General features: G+C 39.7%; 1 protein-coding gene across 2 annotated transcripts in view; it reads right to left on the bottom strand.

Annotated features, from left to right (window-relative positions):
- Positions 1-2,975: 2,975 nt before the first annotated feature.
- LOC109910670 (protein-glutamine gamma-glutamyltransferase 2-like) overlaps positions 2,976-10,637 on the bottom strand; it is a 34,590-nt gene continuing 26,928 nt past the window's right edge. Inside the window, exon 12 of one of the 2 annotated variants that reach the window (XM_048608384.1) lies at positions 2,976-6,221. In XM_048608384.1, the coding sequence (XP_048464341.1) occupies positions 6,071-6,221 (151 nt within the window). In that variant the 3' untranslated portion in view covers positions 2,976-6,070. The remainder of the gene's footprint in view (positions 6,222-10,637) is intronic. The other variant, XM_048608383.1, reaches the window with a different exon arrangement.

The raw sequence follows: 10,637 nt of genomic DNA, 5'->3' as shown, positions 1-10,637 counted from the left end.
GAATTGTTGTCTCATCCCATAATGATGGGATAAAGAGTTGATTCTAACTGCCATGTCCTACATGTTGGAGTGCAAACAATAGTTCTATTTCGTCCTGATTATGATTGTCATCAATTCACAGAATCACAGAATCGTTACAGCACGGAAAGCTATTGAGCCCATCATGTCTATTTGGCACTCAGTAGGGGAGACTTACCAACTGTTAGTCATCCATCTTCTCCCCAGCACTCAGTTGTTCTTCCTTTTCAGATAACAGTCCAATTCGCTCTGAAATGTTTCACTTGAACCGGGCTCACCACAATCTGATTGCACAATCCAGGTGGTAACCTCTCTCTGCATGTAAGGTTTTCCATCATGTTGCTGTTGCTTCTTTTGCCAATTACCTTAAACCTTCAGTTCTGAAGAAGGATCGTGCAACTTGAAATGTTAATCCTCTCCACAGATGCTGCCAGACCTGCAGAGTTTCTCGAGCATTCTGTGTTTGTTATCATAAATCTGTGCTCTCAATACTTTCACTGCTGTGAACATTTTTTTCTCTGTGTTTTCTGTCAAGAACTCTCATGATTTTGAATACCTCTATCAAATCTAATTAGACCACTCGCAGAAAGGCTAAAGTAGTACTCATCAAAGGGGTAGTCCTGCCAGTGTTCTCTTTCGGACCACTGCTCCTTCATCAGGTGAAGTCAAAACTTCACTTGATGAAGGAGCAACACTTCGAAAGCTTGTGGTTTCAAATAAACATATTAGACTATAACCTGGTGGCATGTGACTTCTGACTTTGTCCACCCCAATCTAACACCATCACCTTCACATCAGTGATAATAAGGTGTAGAGCTGGATGAACACAGCAGGCCAAGCAGCATCATAGGAGCAGGAAGGCTGACGTTTCAGGCCTAGAATCTAGGCCTGAAACATTCACTCTGACTTCTCTCCACAGATGCTGCTGGACCTGCTGAGCTGTTCCAGCGATTTCTGTTTTTGTTTCTGATTTCCAGCATCCCTGGTTCTTTTGGTTTTTTACGAATAGCATGGTCTTGAAGGAACCAGCAGACATTTGTTAGAGCTAACTATTGTATACAAGCACTGCATTCCTCAGATGTTTGCTTCAGAAAGGCTCATTTGTGAGTTGAGATTGAGCCTATCAATAGCAGGTGTGGGAGTGAAACAGTCTGTGATTGGAGGAGCTGTGGAGAAGGAGTGGAAGTGTATTGGTTTGAGCAGTAGAAGCTCTGGTCTGTCACCTTCCCAGCAACAATGATCTTATGTAATAAACTGTCAATAATGAGGATCCTGCTGGAGACAAGCTGCTTGGAGGTCTAATATAATATTCAACAATCAGGCCCAATTGACATTTTAGGATTTCTATCAAGGAGAGTCTCTCTTCCCAGCAGCTGAACCATAACAAGAGGCACCAACAGACTGGAAGAGCCCACAGTAATTATTAACAGTTTGCCTCGTTTGAGCCTTGGGCCTTCTCAGTTCCAACCTCAACCTTTGATTCCCCCTTGAAACTTTCTATACCACACCCCTCCCCCCAACTTAATTACCACCAGCCTGAAATTGTTCCCATAGACCCTTAGCTTTGTCCTCCTGCTACAAAATTCCCACTCCTACCCACCAGCCAGGCAGTTAAAATCGACAGGGCATTTACGATTTTCTATAGGGCTCGCTAATACTGTTCTTGACTCCCAGTAAAAATTGAGACCGATATCCTTGTGCTAAAAGTTAATCACTTCTCAGCAATCCCCATTTTAAAAAATAGTGCGCAGGCTTTGCATAAGAACGGGATGAAATTTGAACATATTGCTAATAATTAGGAACATGCATCTAATCCCTCACACACACAGCCAACTCAATGATATGTCAATTTGTGAGTTTTCAGAATTGTTACAGAAACGATGGTTGTAAAAAGTACATTTGATATCTGACCTGAATAAAAGGGATATTGAATTATTTATCAGATTGATAGAAGAAACAATATCTAATGCCCCAAGGAGTTCCAATACGTGAAATACTTCTACAATGCAGTCATTGTTGTAAGGTGGGAAATGCAATAACACAGCATGGTCCCAGAAACAGCATTGAGTTAAATGTCTTGAGTGAGTGAATGAATGAGACTTTGTGTATTTGTGTGTGGTGTGTGTGTCTGAGTTGTATGTTTGAGTGAGGTGTAGATGGGGGTTGAGAAGTTGGATCGCAAAGTCCATACTTTGTTCCTCATTAATAAATCTTACAGCATTTGCCTCTCCTAAAATCTGATGTTATGTTATATTGCCTCTGTAAATTGTCATCACTTTTGACGTTTGACAAGGATCCTTAACCATTATTTAATTATTTTTGTCATTGTGCTTTTTTTATCCTGCAATAACATTGGGAAGATGATGAAAGGAGTGATCTAATCGAAGCCTTCAAGATATTAATAGGAAAAGACAGGGTTGATAAACAATTTCCATTGGTTGGAGATAAGTTTGAGAATTAGGGCCAGACCGTTCAGCAGCAATGTTAGGAAGCACTTCTACACACAAAGTGGGGTAAAGGTTTCGAACTCTCTTCCCCAAATGGCAGTTGGTGCTAGATCAGTTGTTAATTTTAAATTTGAGATATATGCATTTTTGTTAAGCAAAGGTATTAAGGGATATGGGCCAAAGGCAGGTATATGGAGTTAGGCCACAGATTAGCTACGATTTCATTGAATGGTTGAACAGGCTCGAGAGGCTGAATGGACTACTCCTGTTCCTATATTTCTAATCAAAGCACCATACACTTTGCATTCAAAGTCATTTTTTGTTAAACTTAAGTGTATTAAACCAGAATATAATGTCACTTGGTCAGTCAGGCAGGGGAAATTTAATAAAGATATTTTGGACAGCTATCACACATTGCTCCCATGTGTTTGTATACTTCTTTGTGGAGTTTCAATATTTATTTTAAAATATATGAATGAATAAATAATTTTGGCATTAGGTGTACAGTTAACCACTTTTATAAAGTAGCATGTAACTTTAATATAACAAAGTTCCTAGTGTACTAAGGTATTCCAATCTAGATATCATTAAAGCATGGATAATCATACGAGAAGATACATTAACTAGGGAGAAATTACATAAATATGAAATATATGAGAATTAAATTGATCACCAGCTTGGTAACTTGTGTTGTCAGCACTCACTTTAAACAGAAATACTGAAAGGAAAGAAACTTGAAATTGGCTGAACAATACCAAAGAATTCTGAATCATATTATTTGTTTGCAATTAACTCTTTAAAAAAGCCACAGATGTGAGACTCAATCCAATAAGTTATCCTATGCCAAGTAGTTGAAATTTTTACTTTGGATATAGAGTACATGAGATTTATTTATGAAAAGTTCACAAAACATCTTATTTATAGATTTCAAAGTTAGAAGATTTGTTCTGCCATATCAATTTAAAATAAAAATCCTTAAATTCAACACAAATATCGTCAGTATTGCCATAACATGATTGTGTCACTTAGTACAGGAGGTAGTGGAAATGAACGGAGATGATCCTGAAACCCAAATTAGCCTCTCAAAATAACTCTCAAGACAAATCTTAGGAAGATCCCTAGAAAATAAATACTTCGACCACATCTTTGATAGAGATAGCATGTCTGCTGATAGCAATATGGAAATTCTCAGTTTTGAAGTTGGAATTTCGCTATAGTTGTCACAGAAAATAAAATGCAGAAATTGGCCCGTTTCAGTGAAACATTTTTGTATTTGTTCAAAGGTGGTCAACCATCTTCATGCCCTTTTGTTAAAACTTGAAAACCTTTACTCCTGTCCCATGCTGAGTATTTCCTCTCCTATTTCCTCCATTTTCGCTCACTGACTTGCCTTCAAGGGTTGCAGAATTGACAAATCTATTAGGCAACTGGTTTACCCATCCATCACCATCTCTAATTGGACAGCATTGAGTGTTATTACTGTTTCCAAGTTCAACTCAATCAACATCTTCGAAGTTCTTCAGTACATGGCTGCCTTCCAAATTTTTCCTTCCCTTTCCTGTAATCCTGTTTTGAATTCTGAGTTTCTGAATTCTGAGTACCAGAGCAAGAAAATGGCCATAACCAATATAACAAATGTAGTGCAAAGTGGAAATTATTATCTTGCCCTTATCTCTTCAACCTCCCCAAATGTCTGTCATGTGGTGTCTTTGCTTACTTATCCGGTCCTCCTGAGTTTGACTATTATCTATTCCATTGTAGCTATAGTGTTCGCAGCAATGTATTATCTTCCTAAGCCTGGAATGTAAATCTGGAGAGTTCCTTAAGTATCTATCCTTCCTCAACCCCCTAACCCTCATGCAGAATATTCTCCTTAGGAATAGAGTATATATTTGCTGCTGATGCTCATTTCTAACTTTTCCACTCTTTTCCATCATCCTTCCCTTAATTCTATCAGGCTCCCGGTTTAACATCTGATCATGGAGACCAACATCTTATTCACCTTTATCAACTGGAAGATGGAAATCACCCAAACGCTAGCCTTCTCACTTCACCTATCCAATCTGCTGCTATACACTGTGTACTTGCCATCACTTTACTTCTCTCTCTCAACCTAATTGTCACAGTTCACAATCTGTATGCCCTGCTTTCCCTGAGTTTACCACAAATCCTTCTGCCATAAAAATTGCCTTGATCATTGCATTGTCCATTCTGTAGCATTGCCCATATGTTCTCCATTGCTTCCAATTCTATCTTAATGCATCTGTCAATCCCTTCCACATTCACCTACTTAATCGGGAAATGAGTCTTGTTGCGTTGCAATTGGTATAGGAAGGCAGTGTGTCACAAGGATGGATGTTGGTTGACTGATAGCTGAAGCATTGGAGTAAGTCATGTGATGAAATCTCCAGGAATACATTTATTCAAAGTTAGCCATCCTGGGGAAGAGAACTACACTTTTTGGAAACTACATGGCTTGCAAATGGTCACCTTGGTGGTAATGGCCACCCCTGCAACAACACACCGTAATGCCTAAAGACCAGACCTCTACTGATTATGAAGGCTTGTCTCTTGGGTTCTGGAATGCCTTTCCCTGTGATCCTTTTGAGTACATCTCAGCCTCTAAGGAAGCTGCAAGTGAAGCCTCAGCAATAGTCATTGCTAGTGCTTGTGCCGTCAATGGTACTGGTCTATCAGCCATTGAAGTTGGGCCTCTTTCCACTTTCAGCCCTTGGGAGCCAAGACTCTACCCACAATGAAAAAAATCAGCCTGTTTTGTCTCTATTGTGCACCTGGAGCAGTCTATCTACAGTGCAGACACTGTATAAATTCAAATAGCTGTTGATTCATACATGTAAGCGATTATATTTCAATACAAGAATACAGGGTAATTAATGCAGAATTCAAAATTCATTGATGAAAATCTATTTTTTTTCTTCACCAATATAATCGAAACAATGGCATATACCCAGCAACCGAAAACAGTAATGCACAATAATCATATCGGAAACATATGAATTCATTGAGTTCAAATTAGAAGATGCATTTGAAGACATGATTACAAGAAAATGAATCATTTTTTGATCAAACCAGAGGCCATAATACAAACGGTACATAGTGGAATCTCATGGTTTGGGGCAAGCATTGTGATCTCCCTCGACTGCTTAAAGAAAAGCTTGGAGGGTACTTCTGATGCAATGGTAATGTCCCTGCCTCTGAGGCTTGAAATCTGGCTCCAAGTCCCACCTGCTTCAATGGTGTGTAATAGTGTCTCTGAACAGGTTGATTAAGAATAAGTTCTAAAATTATTGGTTGTCATCAAGTGCAAGGGATCCTTCTCCAGTATGGGCCACCCTGAATATTTTAACTTTTGCTTCAAAAGTGGCTATGATGGGGACCAAATTCTGCCCAAGTATTTCACAGATTAATCATGTTAAAAATGCACAACCATGAGTGAACCTGGAGATATTTATAATTTCTGACAGCTTGACTAATTTGGATGAAAAAGCATTTCTGATTGCACAGAACACTAAAAAGTGAAGTTATATCCTGAAATGGCACAAATATACAACACAGTAGATAAGATGTAAATCACATTTAACAATTTAATAGTTTTGGACAGTCATGTTCTTGAATCCTTTCACGTCTTTCAACTTGACAGAGTCAAAATCAACCAATAACTTCCTTGGGCCGGTTTTCATGGGAGTGAATTCAATCTCTAGTCTGACTGTTTGCTGTGGTCCTATCTCCTGAACTCTGAAACAATGTAAGAACAATGGGATTTAGTAAACAATCTCTCACAGATTTCAGAAATCTTATTAATAGTGAAATTATCACTAATGTAAAGGATAAAAATATCAAACTCAATTCATCTCCAGGTTTCTGATTGACTAATTTGACAATGACAACTTTCATGTTAGTTCCATGGTTAGCACTGCTAGCTCGCAGCACCAGGGATCCAGGTTTGATTCCACCCTCGGGCAACTGTCTGTGTGAAGTTTGCACATTTTTCCCATGTCTGCGTGGGTTTCCTCCTGGTGCTCCAGTTTCCTCCCACAATTCAAAGTTTTGCAGGTTAGGTGGATTGGCCATGCTAAATTGCTCATAATGTCCAAGGATATGCAGGCTAGGTGGATTAGCCCTGGGAAATGCAGGGTTACAGGGATAGGGTAGGCGAGTGGGTCTGGGTGGAATGCGTTTTGGAGGGCTGGTGTGGGCTTGATAGACTGAATGGCCTGCTTCCACACTGTAAAGGTTCAATGTTATGGAGTATGTCACAGATCCTCTGTCTTTGTTCGGTTACTTCGGGGCATCCCTACATGTTGGCCAATTTTGACCCACTCCTCAGAATTTATCAATCTAACAGTTTTACTTGTTTTTAATTCTACATGTCTTGCCAATACTGCTAACTTACTTTGCTTCTATTTTGTCCTTCAAAGGAGGTTTTAAACTGATTTCACAGGAGGATAAGACATAAAGTAGTTGTAAAGTTGGGAGCAAGCCCAAACAGATCTAGAAGGAATGCTAGGACAGTCCAGTAGGTGGAGAAGACATGGGTAAGATAAGGCACGTAGAAGGTCAAAAGAGCTAAATTGTGTCTATATTATTGCAAGGAGCTTGACTGGTAAAGAGAATGAGCTTGGAGTGCTGATCAGCACATGGGAATATGATCTTGTTGCAGCTGCTGAGATATAGTTGAAAGAAGGACAAGACTGTTAGCTCAGTATTCCAGGGTATAGATGTTTCAGGTGCAATGAAGAGGGGAGTAAGAGAAGTGGGGCCATTGCATTATTGATAAAGAAAACCATCACTGCAGTACTGAGGAAAGATGTTGAAGATAGGTCTTCAAATGAGACTATCTGGGTAGAGCATAGAAATAACAAAAGGGATGAATACCTTGCTGTGATTATACTGTAGGCATCCCAAATTTCAGAGGGAGATAAAGGAGCAGACTGTTAGGCGAATCATAGAAAGGTGTGAGAGAAGTAGGATTGTAGTTGTAGGGGATTTTAACTTTCCTAACATTAACTAGCATCGCCTTCCTGTGAAAGGATCAAATGGAATTTTGTAATTGCATCCAGGAGAGATTTTTTTGTGCCAGTATGTAGATAATCCTACTGGAGATGGGGAGTGCTAGACCTAATCCTAGCGAATGAAGCTGATAAAGTGGTTGAAGTTTCAGTGAACAAGCACTTTGGTAATAGTGACCGTAACTCTGTAATTTCCAAAATCATTATGGAAAGGGATAAGGATAGTGCGGAAGTTAAGTGACTATGGGGAAGGCCATTTTCAATATCATTAGATAAGATCTGGCAAACATCGACTGGGAGTGGCTACTTGAAGGTAAATCTACATTTGGAAAGTGGGAGTCTTTTAAAATTAATATTGTGAGAATCCAGACCCACTGTGTTACTCTAAGAGTGAAGGGCAAGGGCAGCAGGTCCAGGGAACCCCAGATGTTAAGGATTATTGAGAACTTGGTAAATAAAAAGGAGCAAACATATGCCAGGTACTGTGCTTTGAAAACAAGTGCAGCTCTTCAAACATATAGAGAGTGTTGGAAGTTGCTTAGAAAGACAATTAAGATGGCAAAGGGGACAGGGGGCATGAAGTGTCTCTGACAGATGGGATCAAGGAAAACCCCAAGGCTTCTTTATAAGTATATTAAGACTACGAGGATAACTAGGGAAAGGGTGGAACCTATTAGACACCAAAGTATCAATCTGCTTGGAGCCAGAGGACATGGGTGAGGTCTTAAATGAATATTTTTCATCTGTATTCAATGAAGAGAAAGACATTGTAGCCAGGAATTACAGCTGGGATGGTAAGGTTATAGAAAATGTTAAGATTAGTAAGAAGGAATTTTTGATGGATATATAGGTGCATCAATCCACAGGGTCTGATGAGATGTATCCCAGGTTGCTATGGGAGGCAAGGGAGAAGATTACTGGCCCCCTGACAGAGATATTTAATACTCCACTGGCCACAGGTGAAGTGCCAATGACTGGAGGATGGATAACATGGTTCCTGTGTTCAACAAGGGCAGCAGGGATAGGGTAGTTAATTACAGACTGGTTAATTTGATATCAGCGGTAGGGAAATTACTGGAAAAAATTCTGAAGGACAGGATTAATCAACACTTGGAAAGGCAGACATTAATCAGAGATCGTTGGCACAGATTTGTTTGAGGGAGAACCTGTCTGACTAATTCAATTGAGTTTTTTTGAAAAGGTTTTTTGATGAGGGTAGTGCAATTGGTGAGACTTGCACAGATTTCAGTATGCCCACTGACAAGGTCCCATATGCAAGGCTGGTCCAAAAGGTAAGAAGCCATGGAATTGAAGGCAAGTTGGCAAACTGGATCCAAAACTGGCTTACAAATAGGAGGCAAAGAGTGATGGTGAAGGAATTTTTTTGTACTTGAAAACCCATAACCAGCAGTATAGGACAGAGATTGGTGCTGGGACCCTTGCAGTTATTTACATTAACAACTTTGATGTGCATGTAGAAGGTATGACCAATAAGCTTGCAGATGACACAAGAATTTCTGGTGTAACAGACATTGAGGAGGATGGCCTCCGGCTACAGTCTGATATTGATCAGCTGGTAAATTGGGGAGAGCAATAGCAGATAGAATTTAGTACCAATATGTGCAAGGTAATGCATTTTGGGAGGTCTAATAAGGGAAGGACATACACAATAAATAATAGGTCCCTGGAGAGTACTCAGGAACAAAGGGACCTTGGTGTACGAGTCCATAGATCCTTGAATGTGTTAGTATAGGTAGACAGGGTAATGAAGAAGGCGCACAGAATGCTTGCCTTCATTAGTCAACGTGTAGAATGTAGGAGCAAGGAAGTCTTGTTACAACTTTATAAAACATTCATTAAACCACAGATGGAATACTGCATGCAGTTCTGGTCACCACACTATTAGAAGGACATGATTGCACTGGAGACCATGCAGAGGAGATTCACTGGATGTTGCTTGGGATGAAAATTCTCAGATATGAGGAGGTACTGAAGATACTGGATTTGTTTTCCTTTGGGGGGAGAGAAGGCTGAGGGTGAATCTGATTGAGGTATACAAAATTATGAGAGGCATAGACAGAGTAGATTGTGAGAATCTTTCTCTGTGGTAGATATGCATAAGACCAGAGGAGCAGATGGATATCTGAGGAAAGGATTTTTTTCACGCAGAGAGTGGTAGATATATGGAACATGCTGTTTGGAAAAATGTTGGAAGTAGATAATCTTGAAAAATATAAGTATTTGGATGAGTACTTAAAATGCCAGGGCATAGTAGGCTATGGACCAAGTGCAGGTAAATGGGATCAGTATTGTTTGCTGTTTATTGGTCAGTATAGACATGATAGGCTGAAGGACCTGTTTCTATGCTATATGACTCTGAAATTCATAAAGGAAAACTTATTGTGCTCAATCTGAAATGCTGCAGCACTGCCCAATTGCACAGAGGTACATGCATAAGTCATTGTCAGATGTTAGAAGTAAAGGAATCACCTCAAAAGTATCTGTGTTGGAATGTTAAAGGAGCATGGGGACATTTCTGGATTTCCTGCTTCAGTTTCTGTTTAGTGTGTCAATTGGACACTGAAATGGCGAAGCACAAGTAAAAGCCGACAGATCTTATGTTGGGATCTTCTGTAGAATGTGACTGTGTAAGATCCTATAAGTACACTGTAGAAACCACAATATAAACAAAGACCTCCACTACAGCCAGTTCCAAATCAAATATCATCTTCCAGTTAATATATCTAATGAGGCTACTCTCTGGTTCTGATATTGGTAGCTGGGAATGTTGCAACAGGTAACCTGGGCCAGGGTGTTTAAGCAAATTAATCTTACAGCAGATATTTTACTCCCAAGCACTTTGCTCGTACATATCAGAGTATGATGGAATACTTCCCATTTGCTTGGCAGTGCTTTTTCAACAACATTCAAGATGGTCAACACCATCCAGGACAAAACCCTTCACATGACCAGCACTCTATATATTACCTTAAATATTCATTCTGTCCTCACTGATACATCACAGCTACAATGACAATTTACAGGATGCACTGCAACATCTTGCCAAAGGCTTCTTTGATAGTGTCTCCCAAAACTGTCACTTCTAGCACTCAGATAACAAGGGGTAGAGCTGGATGAACAC

Source organism: Rhincodon typus, chromosome 19 (assembly GCF_021869965.1).
Source record: "Rhincodon typus isolate 14 chromosome 19, sRhiTyp1.1, whole genome shotgun sequence".
NCBI classification, from domain to species: Eukaryota; Metazoa; Chordata; class Chondrichthyes; order Orectolobiformes; family Rhincodontidae; genus Rhincodon; species Rhincodon typus.
The sequence above is the reverse complement of the archived record's forward strand: the minus strand, read 5'-3'. Positions and strand labels throughout refer to the sequence as shown.